The sequence below is a fragment of the Tauraco erythrolophus genome, chromosome 2, assembly GCF_009769465.1.
Source record: "Tauraco erythrolophus isolate bTauEry1 chromosome 2, bTauEry1.pri, whole genome shotgun sequence".
Lineage (NCBI taxonomy): Eukaryota > Metazoa > Chordata > Aves > Musophagiformes > Musophagidae > Tauraco > Tauraco erythrolophus.
Window position 1 is genome coordinate 90491468 of NC_141466.1, and position 20455 is coordinate 90511922.

A 20455-nucleotide genomic window follows, 5' to 3' on the forward strand; every position below is an offset into this window, starting at 1 on the left:
ACTGGCTTTTCCATTCTTCACCAAATGATGTGTGGATCCCCAAGGGAATCCACAACTGCAGCTGTTCCTAACTGTGTTAGCTGGTGCGCAGCCTTTGGCAGAAAACTAGAAAATAATCCCAAGGGTAAGAAGACAATATGAAACGTAGAGGTAACTTCCCTCCTCCTCACTCAGTACCAAAGTGTGAAAGATATGATAAACTAGCAACAGCTAGTCTCAAAGTTATATTATTACTGGAGAATGTGATCTCATATTCCTAAAGTTATGCCGTTTGCAGCAGAATTGAACCCTGATGAAATCCTTGTTGGGCTCTGGAATTGAGAAAGTTCATGCCTGTTCGACGACCAATTGCATGAGATACCACAAAATAATCTCACATGCCCAGGTTATTAATGATCCTGGTTCTTGACCTAGGGCTGCTCAGCAAGTAGGATTCTGTGATGTAATGGGGGATTGTGACATCAACAGTGACATCAATAGCATGTTTACCAGCTTGAGATGCTAAGCCAAAGTCATCTCTTTTTTATTACGTAGTGCTTGATATACCTGTCATGCAGCTGCATGTTATATGAACTCATGTGGGAGTTTAAGGGGCAAAACAAGGCTTGGACCAGGCTGTAAGAAAAGCTCTCCCTCTTACCTTTTCCTCTCTTAATAAAGGATGTCTGAAAAGAAGGATTGTTACAAGGAGAGTTTCTCTGCCCTTGAAGTGCCAGATTTCAAGAATGCTTTGAAACAGTTCCAGAAACTAGTTGAAAAAACAGTAACCCAGAAGACAAAGGAGAGATTAGGCTTGTATATTGAAGATGATGGTAAGAGATACTCTTTCTGATGGAAAAGTGTAATTTTTCATATGGAGAGGAGGTGTCATAGAGACAAGACCATAAGAAAGACTTCAAATTAATGTTTAAACTGTGACTTCTTGTTTTTACAGGAAATAGGCAGGTTGTGCTATGAGAGTGTTTTTCTTCTGTTAGGACTTCTGGTCAAATTATAATGCTATGGTGATTGTTCATAAAATATAATTGACAGAGTTGCCACACATACAAGTTAGCACAATGTGATCTAGCGATCTATAAAAGCATGAACCCAATGAATTATGTAAATCCAGCTGTTTAATTGTAAACAACCAGGGCGAAGTTTTGCTTTTCTCAATGTAAGTGGCTATTGTTCCATGAAAGGATAAACTTTATCCCAGAATACCATTCGGGTTCAGATCGACAAACCAGAATTGTGGTATGAGAGTAAAGGAAGAAAGAAGAGGTGAGAATTTTTCACCTATTCTTTTATCTATCTGATTCCTGTCATATATTGCAAATCAGGGGGTTTTGAAAAGACTGAGCATCAAGGCTGAAATTGTTTGTTTGTTTGTTTGGCTTTTTTGCAAAATGCTTTAGTGAACACAGTGTGAGGAGCTGGAACTTGCATGCTATTGATATTGAAGGAGAAATAAAACAAGAGATAGGGAGAATAAGCAAGGAAGCTGTACCTTGACAGTTTTTAACTCAGTTGGTATTATTCCTCTCATAGAGATGCAATAGACTATGATAAGTTCTATACAACCACACAGACACTTTTTGATCCAGAAGTCAAGGATCATAATGTTAAGGTCTTTTTCAGGAAGATTAGCAACAACCTCGATGTAAGGACAGAATGATGTGAGGGAAGGACTTCTAAAATTTTATTAAATAAAAACAACTAATTGGAATCTTGAAAGGTAACAATATTAAACTGTTGATTATGTGTTGTACATGAGTCTGTTGTTCATGAGCTCCATGGCATAATGGGACACTTTCATGTTGTTATTTGTCTTGGCCACTATTCATTTCCTAAAAAAAAGTTATTTGGAAAACAGATATGTCTTTGAAGCTAGAAAATTAGATAAAATGTATTGTTTTGATTGATCTAGACAAAAGCTGAATTGAAGAACTGGCTTAGAGTATCTTACTTGTTGCTATGTTATCCTATTCTAGAAGTGATACTTCATTTTAACAAGTTGAGAAAGAAAGAGGCTCCAAATTCAGTTTGATAGTAAAAAATTTAGAAACTTGCACGTGTCCACTTGTTGATTAAATGCTACTTTCCAGGGAAGATATTTGAAGATAAGAGAGTAAAATCTGTCTTGGGAATTTCTCTTGTGAAATTCGAGTGGTGATATCCATTCTGGTATGTGTCTTGAGAGCTGAAGGAGTTTGTATTACTGTAAAATTTAGCTCTTTCTAGCTTGTGATATTCTGTGTCCTATGCTATTCAAATTTTAGTTTTAAGTAAGAAAAATCCTATGGTCCTAGTGCCAAAACCCAGAATGTGAAGCTTGAGTATCAGAAGATCAGTATTCAGCGTAAGTGGAAGTTGTAAATACGAAAATAATCCCTAGAGGCATCCCTAACCTATTTCACTAGAGTGAGGACTAGTTCTTTCAGGCCATCATGTCAGTGGAAGATTAAGCATGGAAGACCTTTGCTGAGCCCTGCCTTTCTCCCTTATTCCATGTGGGTAAACAGGTGGGTATCTTGAAAATGACAGTGCTGTCTCTACAAGCTTTTTGCTAAGAGGTTCCCTGTACTGGATTTTCTGCTGACTATCTCTGGCTAATTTCAGACTTCTAAATATATCATGCAAAACAGCTTACCGTGTGGGAGAGTCCATGCTGCTAATTCTAGCAGATTCTTAAGAGCAAGATTTGCTTGTACTGTGCTGGTTACAAAATCAGCCCAGTAATTTCAGCAAGATTATTTTTTATTCCAGATAGGCGTGGTGTTTCTTATTCCACTCTTTCTAAATCTGAGAGGTATCTGTCCTTATAAAGGCATGCCATTGGACGTATGATAAGAAAGGTTAATTAGAATTCATTCCATAAAGCCTGAGTAGGTTACATTTTTATTTGTAGGTGAACTACTTTTCTTTCCTAACCCTGTCTGTTTGGTACGTCAGCTGGACTTGCAAATCAAAATCCTTGTTAAACACTAATTATGCTATATGGGTTTACATGAGTTGAGGAAGTTGGTCCCTGCTCTTTCTGAATCAAAATCCTTGAGTGTGTTATGTAAATGCATATGAATACACGTTAAAGTATGACCTAACTAAATAAAAATATTTTTCCTACTTGTTTTGTAAAAGAGCACTGAGTTGTCTGCCAGAACCACTTATCCTCAAGCAAAGTTTAATACACTACATTCCTGACAAGGCAGCAGGATCTGAAGCATGGAGCCTGAGTATGTCCAGGTCTTCTCCTGAACTACTTCACTCATATGCATTGGCCTCAGGCTTCTTGACAAAATGCAAAATCTCTTATGAATGCAGTATGCAATTTGTGCTCTGAGGATTAATCTGTCTTTGGCTAAACCGTCAGAAATGCTTTCTCTCTTTTCTCTGCCTCCTCTTTCTCTTCCCCATTTCACAGGGATAAATCAGCCCTTTTCTTTAGATGTGAAGCATTAGACATATGGCAGCATTTTAGTAGGGAGTATTTTAACTGGAGAATTCTGTATGTATTATTTGAATCGGTAGATAAATGAGATGTAAACCATTGTTCTGACTTTAACGGTGGTAAATAGCAAATATTCCTGTAAGAATGAGGTAACTATGAAATAGTAGATCTGGTTTACCCTCCTAGCTCCTGGTTGCATACAGCTTAAGGATTTTCTGTGCCAGAGTTGCAACTGCACTCTGTGTTTAGTATCCCTTGGTTTTTAAGCTATCCATTTGTAAACTACTTCTGAACCAATCTAAAAAGGATACTTCCACAGCATCCACAGTGTAGTGGTTTTATAATAAAAGGACTGAGGGTCAAGAACAGAGGGAGCACCCACCAACCATGGTCCCAGGCAAAACAGACTCAGTTTTCTTAAAACAAAACAATTTATTAACAGTTGCTTAAAAAGGACAAAGGGAAACGAAACCAGTTACTTGAGAGAATAAAGAGAAAACAAGGCCAGATCTTAAAAACAACACCTCTCCACCCCCTTTCCTTTTGTTCCCGGCTCTACCTTCCCCCCAGCAGTGCAAGGGGACAGAGAATGGGGGAGTGCAGGTCAGTTTATCCATGTTGTTACTGCCGCTCCTTTCTTAAAGGAGGAGGAGTCCTTACACCATTTTCCCTTGCTCCAATGGATCCCCTACTCACGAGGAAAACTCCACAAACTTCTCCAGCGTGAGTCCTACCCGCAGGACACAATCCTTCCCCATCAGATTGCTCCAGTGCAGGCTTTACCCAGTCTCGGATTCTTAGGGAGTTGTGGCCACCTGCTTCGACGTGGGTTGTCCCACAGACTCTAGATGCCCCACTACCTCGTCATGCATCCCATGCTCCATTATTAACAGTTACTCGTCATGCATCCCATGCTCCATGACCTCTCTCAGGCTCAGGCATCTCTTCCCCGACGTGGGCTTCTCCATGGGCTGCGAGTGGGTCTCTGCTTCGCTGAGCCCATCTTGGCTGCAGGGGGGCCGCTTGCCATCTCGCCACCGGTTGCAAGGGAAACTCAGCTCTGACATACCTCCTCCTGCTCCATCCGCACTGACCTGGAGTCTGTGTGGCCGTTTCTCTCAGATCTCAGTCCTCTCTGGGTGAACTCGGCCCAGCGGGCACCCCGGGAGTGGGGCGCTCCCTGAGTTCCCCAAGCGGCTCCGTCGCCACCATCTTAAGCACGTGGCACCGGCCCGGCGCGGACAGCTGCCCAGCTGGGAGCCAGGGAGCGGGGGCAGTGCCCTCCTCCCTTCTCCTCGCTCCTGGGCAAAGCACCTTTTCTTGCTCCTTTGTCCCAACGTAAATAGGGCAATTCGCAGAGGCACCAATGATTGGCTCAACCCCGAGGGGGATGGCAGTCTGATCTGGTGGCACAGGGAGCAAATCTCCTCTCCTACCACCAGAACCCCCTCCCCCACATTGAACTGTCACACACAGTTTTACACATTTTGTGAAAAAATACTTTGTCTTGTTACTTTTAAACATTGTGTCCATTTTTTTTCTCAAGTGTCATGAGAAATTATGAACACTTGCTCTAGAAAATTATCCTTTATTAAGGTATATCCAAAGAATAGTGTTTCAAGCAACTGTTCTATTAAAATGCCTGATTTTTACATTGTTAGAGCTAATCTGTATCAAAGCCTTCCATGATCATGTGTTACTATAAGATTTTGTTTGTTTTGTTTTCTACCTAAAGACCAAATTGTGCAGATGGGACATAACTTCCAGCATACTGTAACTTTCCTGTGACAGCATAGGTGGCACTGCATATATGGCAAGTCCTTGGTGGACTTCAAGCCGTAAGGCAAGGTATTAACAAGTGGCATGAACTATAAATTTGTTACCATATTTCCATTTACATTACACTGGAACAACAACATACTATTTAAACCTTGAATATGCCCAATGTTGCTCACCAGCCTGGGCTGCGGCACCAGGGATGCTGTTGCATCTTCCGCAGCCAGGAGGAAATGGCCTGCCTCTTGCGGGCAGGATAGGTACCTTGAGTTGAGTAGTTAATTAGTTCATTAGTAGTTCATTATCTCAACTCAGTCCAGCTGGATAAGAATGATTGGTGCCATAATTCCCCCTTTTTGTTTTACCATTTTTTCTGTTTTCACAAAGGCTTTAAGGGTGAGCAGAGACCCGGCCCATTCATCCAACTCCAGCACGCTTCCCTCCCGCGAATACCACGTCGGGGCTTGCGGCTTTACCTTCTTCTCCGAAGGACTCTCGCTCGAGCTCCCGGCTCCGGCGCTGGCTCCGGCTCTTTTGGCTCGGGCTCCTTTGCAGCCAGGGCTCTCGGCTCGGCGAGGGAGTTGGGGCTTCCCAGGGCTTTCCAGGGTCTCATGGATGTATCACGTCGGGGTCACCAGTTGTTGCTCACCAGCCTGGGCTGCGGCACCAGGGACGCTGTTGCATCTTCCGCAGCCAGGAGGAAATGGCCTGCCTCTTGCGGGCAGGATAGGTACCTTGAGTTGAGTAGTTAATTAGTTCATTAGTAGTTCATTATCTCAACTCAGTCCAGCTGGATAAGAATGATTGGTGCCATAGCCCAACATCTCTTCTTTACATGTTTTCAACAAGTCCGATCAAGTAGTTTCCTAATACCATCTTAAAAACACTGTATTCGGTCCTTTCATTTTAATAAGCTTTTATATGGCAACATTTCTGGTTAATACTTCTCTTAACACTGTTTTTACTTACAATGTCATATTGTAATGTTCACAAACTTTGCTTATGTTAGGCATTAAAGCTTTTCTTCAAGAAGGGCCTGGGGGAAATCTGTGACATAGCTGCAGAGGACATTAAACGTCATGTAACTGCCTTCTAGTTAATTTGCGTATAAGCCCTCTATATCAGATAGAGCTTTAGGCCACATCCAATTCCTCTATTATTAAATTCAACTTGTGAGAGGTAAATTTGAAATCTTTTATCTTTGCATGTCTCCTACTTGCACGTCACCCTTCTTCATTACTCGCCTTTTCAACACGAGAGGATACTTAAAGGTGAAATCCTGGCTTTGCTCAGCATTTCTTTCAAACTCTCTAAAAACAGAGGAAGGGGAAAGACATTTCTGGATTTGCTGGTACATGATATACAAGCTAAGTTCTTGAAACGGCCAGCTGCCATCAGACCTGCTAAAATACTGCATCATTCAGCACTAGTCAAATTCTTGTACTATTCAAAATTCTCTACCTCATTTCAAACTTTTTACTGCTTTCTGTATGGGATTGGAAAGAGATGACACGATCTCTTGTGTTGATGTGGTAAGATAGACGCGTATCCTATATAGATTAAGATATGCTTCATGGGTATGAAGCAGGGACCAGGTGAGAAAAGTACTTATGAATTCATGGTGACTGTCAGACTGACAGTCCTTTATTTAGGGAAGCATGAACAGTGGCAAATTGTGTTCAGGCTCATTAGTTTATAAGAGAACTGAAGGAAGCTCTCTTTGTTTACTGGAATGAGTATCTTTTACTCCAAAACCTTTCTTGAGTTTCCGATGCAATCGGTCTAGTTACCTGGGTTACATAATTACACAGGCAAGTACAGTAAGGGGTCTAATAAAAGAGATGAAGTCCCTTTAGTTTCCTTATGAAATCTGTGTGGGATTTGTCTGGGATAAAATTCCCCAGAATCCTTTCTATGAGCATTTCTCAAATTTTACCAAATGTGAGCTGGCTGATGACAGCCTTTTAAAATGCCTGCTGTATAAGCTTTCTTGAAAAAGCATTCATTTCATGTAGAAGATGGATATCAGTGAGACTGTATTGACCACTGTAGGGATTGAAATAGAAATATTTTTTATTTCTCTGTTCAAAAGAAACCTGATTAAAGTGTGAATGTGCTTTTTTATTTATTTTCTTTTGTGGGGAGAAATATTTAACGTAAAGTAACTGTAAATTCATCTGTGATGGAAGTGGTAATTCAGTTATGAAATAGGCAAAGATGAGACTATTTGAATCAGCTTCAGTCTGTCATTGATTTCTTTACCTTGACATGGTCTTATCCAGCACAGTTTGAAATATAATACTGCATTGAAAAGCTGCAGTAAGTTTTTAACTTTTTTTTTCTGTTTAGTGGGAAATCTGATGGTAGTATGTATTACAACCTATCTACACAGTATGGAACATAAATCTAAGCTTCTTTCAGGACAACAGGATAAGATTTGTTTTATATGTAGGCTGGGTATAGAGAAAGAGGGGAAACTGAATCAGGAAAACTACTGACTCCAGGAATTCTCCAGATTTAACTTACACTGAAAAGAATAATGTTGCATTGATCATCTGATTGTTATCTAAGCCCAATTTGCATCAACCATAACTTCAGCATCAGCTTTTGATCCACAGTAATTGTTGTAACACCCTAATGATTGGATCAAAGCAGATATTTCCAGGCTTATTTGAAAGGGTTCTAATAAAATAGAATGGGATTTGTTTGTATCTATATATTACGTGGTGGTGGTCTTTTTAAATATTTTTCCCTGACAAACTCTACAGTTTCAAAATGGTTCAGGTAATCCTGGAGAGTTGCTAGTGTCAGGAATTAAGCCAGTGATGTTTGTTCTTCTAAATATGCCACAGGCTTTTACGTGTAGCTGCACGACAGCTCTAAAGTCTCCTCATCTCTTTCTCACCTCTTGACGTTTAAAGTTGTATATATTTGCTTACTTGTGAGGATCTTAGATTTTTTTTTCCTTCCACCCATATCTGTAGCTCTTCCTCTTTTTTTTTTTTAATTTTTTAAGTTGACTATTTAACACTTTAGCAGCCTATGTCCCACTTGCTTTTCTCATTCTCTTTAGCTTTTTCCTTCCTTTTAAGGAGAAAAAAAAAATCTCCTTTACATGCTTGAAAACTCTATTGAAATGGTAATTGGCCTTTTAAGACTGAAAAGTATTCTGTGTTTTCTATTTGAGACCAGCTGTTGTTTGATACAGATGTCGAAAAAGACAGATATGCCTCCCTTACCTGATACCTTCATTCTTGTTATGTTCATTAACCTACTAGTTATATTAGATAAGTCACATTTATAAATTGCAACGTGGATATATCATTAATTACCTCCTCTGAACAATGTAAGTAGTCTTCATATTGCTTCAACTTCCTTTTAACTTCACTTAATTTTTCAAATGTATCATTGGTAACAGGTCCTTTTGTAACATCCTAAGTAGCCATCATGGTTTCTGCTGTCTGTGCTCCAGTTTTCTAATGATTTTTTTCTAAAAGGACTGTATTTCATCCCTTTTCTTCTGAGTTCCCCTACTGCTTTTCACACTGCTGAGCATGTCCTCAGTCTTGAAAGTCAAGGAAGAGGGATACACGTAATTTTGTTCCTTTGTTACTTCTCTTTTATCATCTCTGCCTCTCCCCCACCCCTCTCTCCCAGAAACCTATCCCTGACCCTTTGTTCCTGTCTTCCTACTCTCACAGATCTATTTTTTTCAAATTTATCTCTCCATATCTGGCCTCTCTTTAGCTTGACAAAATCTTCCAAATATATTTCCATGACCTAAAAGCTCGTGGCCTTTTATGAGTGTTCCTATTTCTTTATCTTCCTGATATTTCTTTCTTTCAAGTACCTCCATGTTCAAGGGTTTCCTAAGTTTCCAGTAGTCTCCACAACAATATACCCATACCCAAAGGACACTTTTTTATTAAAAAAAATAAAGTGATTTTAAATCTTCTCTAAATCGTCTCTTTAGTTAGATTAGGATCTACCCTTAGTCATTTACTGGCTTCAAAATTTAAAAGACCTATTCTGGACAGTCTAACAGCTGTTGTTTATCAATGACTTGTGAAACTGACCTCTGCATCTCTTTTCCAAACGTAGTTTGCACTTTAAAAGCTCTATTTGGCAAACATCTGAAAAATGTGTAAATTGCATTTTGTTTCATCTTTTATGCTTTCTGTCAACCTCTGGTAGACAATATGGGGAGATGTTCATTGGGATCCCTTATCTCCATGTTGGAGTCAGCATAAGCCATTTATGTAGCTGTAAGGGGTTTCAAAGATACCCTTTCTTTGGGCAGTGTTCTGACTACTGGCCAGAAGCAAAAGATGAGATGTGGCACCTCCTCATGTCTACAGGAAGCATGACAGGAGATGCCTGAGTGTCCCACTGAGAACTTCCACCTCTGTTGGCTTTAGGGCAGCTATTTATTGGCCTAGCCCGACCAGTGCATTCAGCATCCTATCAGGACTCAGGAACGACCTGATACCAGGTTAGTCTATTATTAAAGAAAAAGTCCTCCCACCAAAATCTTAGTCCCCAGAAAGGTGAAGGACCTGTTCTCCACCGCCTGGAAAACAAAACATGCACTTAAGAAGGTAAAATGTCACTCATATCTTCAATAAAGTTGAGAGAAAGGATCCACGGAAGTACAGGACAACTAGCCTCACCTCGATTCTTGGTGAAGATGGTGGAGCAACTAATTCTGGAAACCATTTCCAAACATATGCAGGACAAGGAGATGGTCAGGAGTAGTCAGCATGGATTTACAAAGGGGCAATTATAGAAATCATGCTTAATCAACTTGATAGGATTCTACAATGACGTGACTAGCTTGGTGATTAAGGCGAGAGCAGTTTACCTCGACTTCAGTAACGTTTTTGACGTTGTCTCCTATATCACACTTGTAGACATGCTAATAAAGCATGGGTTAAAAAAGTGGGCAGTGAGGTGGAAAGAATGCTGGCTGAACCTCTAAGTGATACAAAACCCACCTGGAGGCAAGTCACTAGTGATGTATGCCAGGGGTCAGTATTGGAGCCAATACCATTTAACACCTTCACTAATGACCTGGATAATGGGAGAGAGCGCACCCTCAGCAAATTTACTGGGAAGAGTGGCTGATAACAACAGGGGTTGTGATGCTGTCATTCAGAGGGACCTCAACAGGCTGGAGAAGTGGGCTGACAGGAACCTCATGAGGTTCAAGAAGGGAAATGCAAAGCCCTGCACCTGGAGAAGAATAATCCCATACACCAGTATACACTGATGACAGACCAGCTAAGAAGCTTTTAATAAAAGACCTTTGGTCCTTAGAATGTGAACCAGCAATGTGCCCTTGTAGCAAAGAAGATCAACAGCATCCCAGGCTGGTTTAGGAAAAGCATTGTCAGTACGTCAAATGTGGTGACCCTTCCTCTCTCTTCAAGACTTGAGACTGCATCTGGAGTACAGTGTTGAGGTCTGAGCTCCCCAGTACAATAGAGATACGGAGCTACTGGAATGACTCCAGTGAAGGGCTATGAAGATGATTAAGGGCCTGGAGCACCTCTCATATGATGAAAGGTTGGGAGAGCTGAGACTGTTTAGTCAGGAAGAGACTCTAAACATTTTGTGTAAATACCTAATGGAGGGGGGAATGAAGAAGAGAGAGACAGACTCTTCTCCATAGTGCCCACTAACAGGACAAAAGGCAATGGACACAAACTGAAACACATGAAATTCCATCTGAATGCAAGAACACACTTTTTTATCATGAGGATGATCAAAGCCTGGAACAGGTTGCTCAAAGAGTATGTGGTGTCTCCATCCTTAGAGATATTCAAAACCCAATTGGACATGGTCCTAGGCAACTTGGTGTAGCTGACTCCCTTGGAAAAGGGGATTGGACTAAATGATCCCAAGCAGTCCTTTTCAACCTCATGACTTTGTGATTCTGTAACACTGTCTTTATATGTATTATAGGTGGAAACCTGCTACAAGAACATTAAATGATGAAAGTATAAAGAGTTCATCCTTGATTTTTGAGGGAAACACTCCATTATAATGTTCTAGCCACAATTCCTTCAGAACTCTTCTATTTAATACTAAACAATTGAGGGATTCAAATGGAACTTAAAACAGTGAGAATTAACTGTCAAAATTCTGTAACATGAAAAAAGTCCGTATGTATGAATTACTAGTATTACCACTTTTGATTCATGCTGGATATCATGAAGATTATATTATTATGACTTTGCAGAAGGAGCATATACCTGGAATTTAGGATACCGAATCCTGTAACCTGTTTGGATACAGGATGGAAAGTCAAGGTGTGTTGCTCACCAGCCTGGGCTGTGGCTCCAAGGATGCCATTGCATCTTCCACAGCCAGGAGGAAATGGCGCTCACCTTTTGTAGGCAGGGTCTAAACCTTAGTTAATTAGTTCATTAGTTTCAATTCATGCCAGCTGGGTAATAACAGGATACCATAAAGCTGATATTACAAGAAACTAGAAAGAGGATTGTAAGGGGCTATAATAAACAGGCAATGCATTGACTGATTATGTATGATAGATAATAATTGTGTGCATGATAACAAGGGAGTTGTGAAGTGAAAGACAAAGACTAATGTTGAGTAAGAATATTTTTTTGAAAGATGTACATCTGAATCTCTCAAAGAAGAAAAATAGGAGTTCTGTTGTACACCATCAAAAACGTTGAACTTAAAAAAGTGCAAAGATTTCTCTTACATCCAAATGGGCATTGCTTTTAGAATCACGAAATAAAGTGAGTATATATAATGCCCATAATATGAGAAAGGAGATTAAAAAGCGTTTGTGTAGCTGAGTGGGGCTGAACTAATTTCCTGAGGAAATGACTAACCTACTCTTGGGTACAGAGTTTGAGGTTTGGAGAGCATTTCAGCTGGAGTATTGTCACAACCTAGAACAGAAATGAGCTACTTACCTGAATATCCTGTCTGAGGTTCTCCATCATGATCAGTACAAATGGAACATTGCCAGGCTTAGGGAGATGGCTGAAAAAGAATTTTGAAAATGGGATTTATATTCCATTTTTTTCAAGCAAATGAGAGTCTACATATCTTTATGGAAAAGCTCTTCTGTGTAGGCGAAACACTACGCTACTTTGAATCTCTCAGTTTACAAATAAAGAGAAATCTGTTTTGTCTGCTTTTTGCTGATGTCTAGCGGGGGAAGCACAAGTAGGTAAAACTGGAAAAGGAAATTGAGGATGACTGTTTACAAACAATTGTTACAAGACCAAGCTGTACTAAAAGCTTTCTTAATTAGATTATTTTTATTCCTAGAAGCCCTGTATACGCTGGATTGTTTCCAAACATTGAAGAAAGATTGTGCCTGAGTAGCAGATCTCAGCGATCAAAAGTGATATTGACAGCTAATGGTTAAAGAAACATACTTAAATAATATTAAATGATAAAAACATCAGATAAATATTTAACTTTATACATTTATATTCCACAAGCAGATTTGTTATAAACTGCTTGTTTTGTTTAGATTTTGGCTATTTCACAGGAGAAAGTGATGCCATATCTTACCAGCTGAAAGAAGAAAGCATAGTTTTCCTTGTGTGTGAAAACCAGCAGATTACTCATGCAGGTGACATACTTCACCTTGTATGCAAAATCAGTGTTTTTTTAATGCTATGTGTTGTGCACTTTATTGAAAGTACGGTAATAAGATCTCATGTCTCTCTTTGCTTGTTATTTGTGCTTCTTTTTCTTATGTGTTCCAGAATATATGAGTTTTTTACTAAACTCATTGCATCTGAACACTTCACCGCTGCCTTGCCCAGTTCTCCATTTTCCTAAATTATTTTGAAGTTATGAATTTGTCTGACTCAGATTGTTTTTTTATGCAGCTATTCTTTGCCTTTCTGTATCTTTTAAATAATATAGAAAGAACTAGCACATCCATAATGCATTAATGAGCTTTCAAAATGCAACATGATTATTTAAATCAAGGGTAGGAATTCATTACTTTCTTGGAGTTGGTACAAATATGCATTTCAGGAAGAGAAAATGTTCTTGATATTATGGTTCTATTTGTTTAGATTTTCTATGTTTGTAAGATGAAGAGTACTATTTTGTTGTTGACAGTTGTCAAGAGACAAGATGTGATTAACGGTATAGTGAAGGTGCCCCATCTGGATTTCACAATAACATCCTCTCAGAAAGGAGTGATAGCTATTTTTAACAACCAGGTAATTGTGACTCATACAAATTTTTATTATTCCTTTAGGCAGTATATATGGGAAGCAAGTGAACTGTGACCTAGTGTGAAAACTTACCCATAAAAAAAACCTAGATATCTTTTCTATTGAGTTAACTTTTTCATATTTTTTAAGAACAGGAGGAAATAGACATTGTTATTTTCAATTATAAAATTACTGAACAGTCTACAGAAGTTGATAAAAAATAGAGATGGCTAATAAATTACATACTTAAGAGAAGTTAGTTTAATAGAAAATACTCTGTATTTCTTTTTAGAAAAAGATTCCCTTGATACAAAATATTCTATTGGAATTAACTTTCGCATATACAGTGAAAACAAGAGAATTAACTATTTTCTACAGTTACTGAGAGTCTCTAAATTGACAGAAACATTTATCAGTTGTTTGCAAAGAACAGTTATTCAATACAGCAACATCTAGAACCTTGAAAGTCTTGAATTTTCTGACAGTCTGCATGACATTGCTTCACAGTTACTCCCCTCATCAGCAAAGTGCAAGATCTGTAGCAGTTTAAGCAGAACTTCAGGTTCGAGATGCTGTTAAAGTAGAATTTGTAAATGAGTCTCTCAGATGATTATATTACTGTTTAGAGGTATGCACTTCTAGATCTTATGAGGTACATCACACACCTATGTTCATTGACACTTCACATTTGTGCAGTTTTAATACAACCAGTTTATTAAAAATTGTTTCAGACAATGCAGTAAAGCTTTAAAACAGCACTAATTCTTTCTAGGGGGTTCAGCTAATTAGTGCCTAATGCTTATGACAGGAGAAAGGACTCCTGTGGATGATTAAACAGCAAAGCAATACTGCAGTTTTGGTAAATTCTGAAATAATTTATTTGAAAGCCTAGTTCTCTGTCCTCCAGAGCATTATCCCTCTTACGTACCTACGAAAAATAATTTCACAGAGTATAATGTTAAAAATAACTCTCTTCCCCACCCCGCTACCTCCCCATGCTGTTTTCAAGTTGAATTGCTGCCGCCTCATAGACTGAATTGATGTCACTGGCATCAGTGACTGCAGCGTAAACAATTTTACACCCAGCTGCTTAACGCTGTGAATTAAAGACCTCAAATCTCATTTATAAAATTGTGTGTTCTGAAAATGACTAAGACGTTACGACAGCAGTCATTTACTCGTGATATTATCTCTGATCTCAGTTGATCTGGATGAAGGAATTTTGACTTCATTAGAATTGCTCTGATACATCTTGATGCAAGGAAGAGAAAACTCTAGTTCTTTAGCATTGCAGTCATTTGAGTCCTGTTGTTAGAATATCACTTCATATCACAAAGACAAATATAGAGTTGGTGCCTTTTGCGTCATTCTTCTCTCAAAGACCAAGGGTTTTTCAGAAGGGAAAAGGTTGAAACTGCTTTTGAATACTGAACAGTAGCTTTGTTAAAGGACAAAGAAGGTGACCCTGTCTCTACTGGATAATGATATACACCTACCACTCTATGACTTTAAACACTTTAGGTTTTGAGCCATGTGCTACTCTGTCCACCAATAGTTAACTTTGCTGAAAAACACTGTACCAATATGGGTATTCCTATCTGCAGCCTACCATGCTACCTCTACCTGATATTTTGCTGACACTACTTGACTCGTCATCTGGGCCAGTATTAGCTTGGATTTCTCTATGCCACATCCTACTTCTTGCAGGAGCTGAAGATGTTCTAGATGTGAAAGACCATTAGAAGCGTAATTCCATGAGAAGAACAGCTGATCTGTACTTCACTGTAAAAAGTGGGTAATTTTTTTTACTTATTTTGCTCACTCCAACATCTCAATTAAAAAAACACGAAGAACAAACAAACAAAACAAACCACAAAAACCCAACAAACAAACCATGAAACAACTGTGAGAGAAAGAGAGAGTTTAAGTTCCTCACTACATATAGAGGAACAGACAGTAGGTAGGTTAAAGATCTTTCTCAGAAGATCTGAACTATGAACGCTTTCTGTTGGCTATTATTGTTCTATTCTGCCTGTGATACAGGAGAGTTGACTGTGTTCAGACTTTCAATTTAATTGCTAACTTGTTATTGTGACATATTTTGTTTTTTTCAGATGAGGGTTCTGACAACCACCAGTGTTGAAGTAAGTTAATTTTCCTCCTTCTATTAAATAATTTGAATTAAAAATCAGCAGGTACTTAAGTGACATAATTAAAAACTGAGCATTATTCTAATGCTACTTCCAACTTCGAGACTTCTGCATAATTTGGCATAGGGTGCCATAGGTCAAACAGATTCAATGTATTCTTTTCAGTTATAGAAACAATTGGGTAACTTGATTTCTTTCCTCTGATAAAAAGAAACCACAGATAAATACTTCTTTTTCTACCAAACTGTTCTTTATCCATTACCTTTCCAGAATTTTTTCTTCTAAGCTCCAACACTTCAATTGTCACTGTAAAATTTAAATAAGAAAAATTATAAGTTCATTAGTGAAAAACAGTTCCATATCTTGCTAAGTGCATTGGCTGGCTACCTGGTATACACTTTAAAGCTCATTTTTACCCTGGTAGTATCACTGCAGATTTTAGATAATAAGCTTCCTTCAGATGACCTGCAGACAAGAGAACTGTCATCAGTCTCAACAAAGTGACATGACCCATTGCCCTAAAAGTCCGTGTAGGTATCTTGTGCCGGGGGCAGTGCATTTTGCTGATTCTCTCTCACATATTGTGCATGTTCTAAAATGCAATAGAAATATTCCAGACCACAGGCCCTACTACTCCAACTCAGAAAACAGCTCCAGGCCTGGGTTGCATTTAATTTGTTGTAAGGACTAAATCTGACCTGTGGAATCGGTACAGAGAGGTAAACTGTGAGAAATGTTCTTAAGAGGGTGAGGGTCAGCTGGAAAGCAGGGCTTTTGCCCTTCCGGGACTCTCACTTTTGGACTCTCAGAGTGCTTTCTCTCTCTCTCGCTCTCTGTCTCGGGGCCTCCCGTTCATCCGGGATCGCGGTATCGGGTTTTATCTGTTTCAGGATTGCAGCTTCGTAACGAAACAGGCCTTGGTCAAGGGGTGGTGAGCAATTACACTGTACATCACTCGTTTGTATATATTTATCCCTGTACATATCCGTGTACATATATATTTATGGCATCCAATTAACTAATTAACTAAGGTTGAGACCCTGCCTACAAAAGGCGGGCCATATCCTCCTGGCTGCGGAAGATGCAATGGCATCCTTGGAGCCGCAGCCCAGGCTGGTGAGCAACATATATTGGTAGCAGTACTAGTAAATTGTTCTTATCTCAACCCATGGGTCTCTTTTCTTTTTCTTCTTTGATTCTCTCCCTCATCCCTGGGGGTGGGGGAGTGAGCGACTGTGTAGGGTTTGGTTGCCGGAGCAGCCTAACCCGTGACAATGTCAAGTCACTGTATTGGTTTTGTTGTTATGTTAACATTTTTTGTATCAAAATTGTGAAATTTTCAGATGGCCTAGTTAAAAATGACCCTCTTTTGCTTCCTGCTCTGCCTTGTCTTAGGGAATAGGCAATCTTATTTAAGTGGTTGCACTGAACAACCCTGTCCTTAGCCAATTTACTTTTTTCTCATCTTTCCTCTAACTATTGCACTAAAAATAGAATTAAAATGGCTATTACTGGGCTTGAGGTTGAACTTTTTGATGGCTGTTAAAAGATTTTCATATTTGCAGAATGTAATATTTTAAAATTTTTTGTTCTTAAAAATGGAAATTCTATATACTTATCCCAAATCACAATGAAATAAAATTCTAGATGATTTTGAGCGAATTAATTCCACTTTCCAGGCAGTTGAAATGTATGATGCTATTAAATTTATTAACTTAAGAACTCTTTGAGGCATACATCTCTAGAATTGGATTGGAGATTTTTCTTTTAAAGTGTGCTTATTAAAACTGAAGCTTTGCGTTTTAATAGCTTTTATCTAAACACTAAAAGTCAAAGGTCAATATCTTACATGAGTGCAAATCATCACTGATCATTTACTTGTTAAAGATATGGTGAATTATACTAGTTGAAGAGCTGAGCACCAAATGGTTATAATGTTCAACTATGAATAATATCTTGTGATTAATTTCTGAATAGCTAAATAGAGAAAGCTGCCCTGGCCTTACAGGGCTTACATTTTTCTTCTTCAGATCTGCAGAAATAACAGTCCATTCTTTTCTCACTACAAGTATTCTGTCATTTTCATTTGGTTTAGCGTCATCATCAGTACTGGCACTAGCTAACTGATCAAGCTGTATGTTTGTAGGCATCTTCGTGCAGTTGAAGCAAGGTACTCAATTCAGAGCTCAGTTATCAGACTCTAAACGTACCATCCATTGATAAACAATGATGTGTGCAGAAGGTGGCTAACAAATTGCAGAATAATTCTTAGGTTCTTCTACTCTCTACCATTCAGTTTTCTCATTCTTAAGGTGTTTCAGAACAGAGACTTACTCAAGTAGAGCAGCAGAGGTCTTGGCCCTGAGGATATTGAGCCAGAAAGGCTGTGAAACACAGTAGTTCTAGGAATAAAATCTGGTCCATTGCAGCCATCAGAACTTTCCCAGCATTATCATGGTATAAACAGAACATTAACTATGAGTACAGATCATTTACTATTTTGTTCCAGGGATGTTATGGAGAACAGGCCATTTCAAGAAAACTTGATTTAATTTCATGATGAGATTATGCGAGTGAGTGAAAAGAATAGAGGCATAAATGTAATACACTTAAAACTGTACAGTATTGGACTTAGTACCATATGAATATCTATTTTAAAATATGACCACTAAAAAAATCATTAGAGTGCATGTTAAATGAATTAAGAATTGTCCAGCTGACAGGGTCCAAAAATAGTAGTCAGCATAGAATCATCATTGAATGATGATGGGAATACTGGTAGTGAACAAGTCACTTCTCTTGAAGAATGGAAATGAAATGACTTTTAAATACAGCATAGGAAAGCACAAACAAACCCAGTGGATGAGCCAGACAAGCTGAAACAGAAACTATATTGTCATTTTTTTTCCTCCTTTTTCATGAAATAGTATCTTAATGATAACCATGTCTCTAGGCCAGGATGCTACAACACAATGGCTAGGATGCTTCACTGTAAAAGAAAGACCAAGCTTAATTTTACCTGACTGATTTTTAAATGTGTACTTAGCTGCAAGCAGATCTTTCCCTTGATGAATTAGAGCACAGAGCTGTTCCTATTTGGAGTAAAAACAGTCAGAGCAGAAGGCACATGTTATTCCAACATCTATTTCCCTTTCACTGCTGATTCTTTAGGGGAGTAATAATCCTCTGCCCTATAAGAGCAGGATTTTCCCTGAGAACATGCTAAGCATTAAAGTATCTTTACATAGCAATGCATGGGTGCGTGTTTCTTGTTTCATTTGCCTAGGGACTAACTGCTGCCAAAGTCGTGTTTGACAGTCTGATTTTCTAGTCGCAGATATTGGGACAAGAGAAGCTGAAGCCTGTGCTCATACCCTGGTTTGGTGGCTCAGCATCATTAGCTACATGGAGAGAATAGTGAGGGAGAAACTGATACCCGGAATAGGCTACTAAAACCAGAAGCAAAGTTATTCCATAGATTGGTGGGAAGCAGAGAATATTAGGGTCCCGTAGAATGTAAGAATATAGACTAACTTAGACTCCAGTGTAATTAAGAAACTAACTAAATTTTATGAAGTTTAGTTGCTTAGTTGTGGAAAGTTAAACATTTCTCATTTTTCATGGATGTGAAAGATTGAACCTCATTTATCTGTGAGTATGAAAATTTAAAATAAATTCATTGACTCCAGTGGCTATATTAGATTTTCAAAGGGGCAAAGGGTCCCTGGCATCTGTTTTTATCTTCAGTGAGAAAGGATCTAGCTTTTTCTCTTCAGCTATCCTATCCTGTGGAAAGGGCTATGACCTCAACTGAAAGAAAAACTTTAAAGTCTCATTGTCATGTGCCAGCACCCAGTAAATACCCAGTGTATTTTCACCTGCAGGTAGACATGGGATAGGAAAAAAAAGACAAGACTTCACAGAATGTCAAAGAGGTGACCTATAGCTCCTTTAGAAGAAAGCTTCAGGAGAATAGACTTTGATAGTAGGCCTTGAGGCAGAGAGGTTAAAGGAAAACATTTGCTCTTTGAGACATTTAAAGAAACTTATCTGGAAATTGTAGCTCACTGCTGGATATGTGAACATCATTGTTTTAATATTTTGCTGAATTCCTTGGTTAGAATTAGTAAATTGTGCCCTCAGAGAAGAATAGCCACTGCCAGCACAAATGACAACAGCCATTTCACTCTGTCTTATGTTCTCAAAGTATTTGAATTTGACCATCAGTATGGGAAAACAGGATAGTAGCCTTAAACTGATATGCCTAAAAGATGTTTAAGTATGATGAAGACATTTCCCTTGAGTTGCCAATCTAATCTCTAGCCTTTCCCACTTATTCTTCCTTAACTGTTAGCACACATCTGACTTTCTTCTGTCTTCCAAGATTATCCTTACAGATTAGCTGAGTTATTTCTCCCAAAAAGATGAGAAATATTTGATGTTCAGCTGGGATAAGTCCCCTCTCAAGGCATATACTGACTGACTTTGAAAGATTCAGTTACCAGGATGGCATTTATGGGGGACAGAACTTTTCAGGGGAGAGAGGTATTTGATCTGTAAATAAGGGTTAATCATGCACAGTTCTCAAATCACTGTGCTGTAATGTGATTTGTTTTGTTTAATTGTTTCAAAGAAATATCAGAGTTTCTTGGTTGTATTTCTAGGCAAGTATATGAAATAAAGTTTTGGTATCAATATATTAAGTATTTTCATAAGGACTTTATTGCCTAAAATACAATTACAACACAAAAATGTCCCTTAGACTTTCTCTGTAAGCAGTCAAGAGCAAAGATTCTCCTTACTTCTTGCTTTTGATCTTCCTTTGCCTCTATATCATCTCACTATATGTGATAGCCTGCAAAACCTTTGCAAGATGCAGGTCT

General features: G+C 38.7%; 1 protein-coding gene across 1 annotated transcript in view; it reads left to right on the top strand.

Annotated features, from left to right (window-relative positions):
- Window positions 1-661: 661 nt before the first annotated feature.
- The window catches only part of WDR64 (WD repeat domain 64), a 62504-nt gene continuing 42710 nt past the window's right edge, over window positions 662-20455 (top strand). The window contains 6 exon segments of the mRNA XM_086626109.1: window positions 662-812; window positions 1533-1642; window positions 10523-10598; window positions 12723-12824; window positions 13325-13428; window positions 15537-15566. Of these exon segments, the coding sequence (XP_086482235.1) occupies window positions 662-812; window positions 1533-1642; window positions 10523-10598; window positions 12723-12824; window positions 13325-13428; window positions 15537-15566 (573 nt within the window).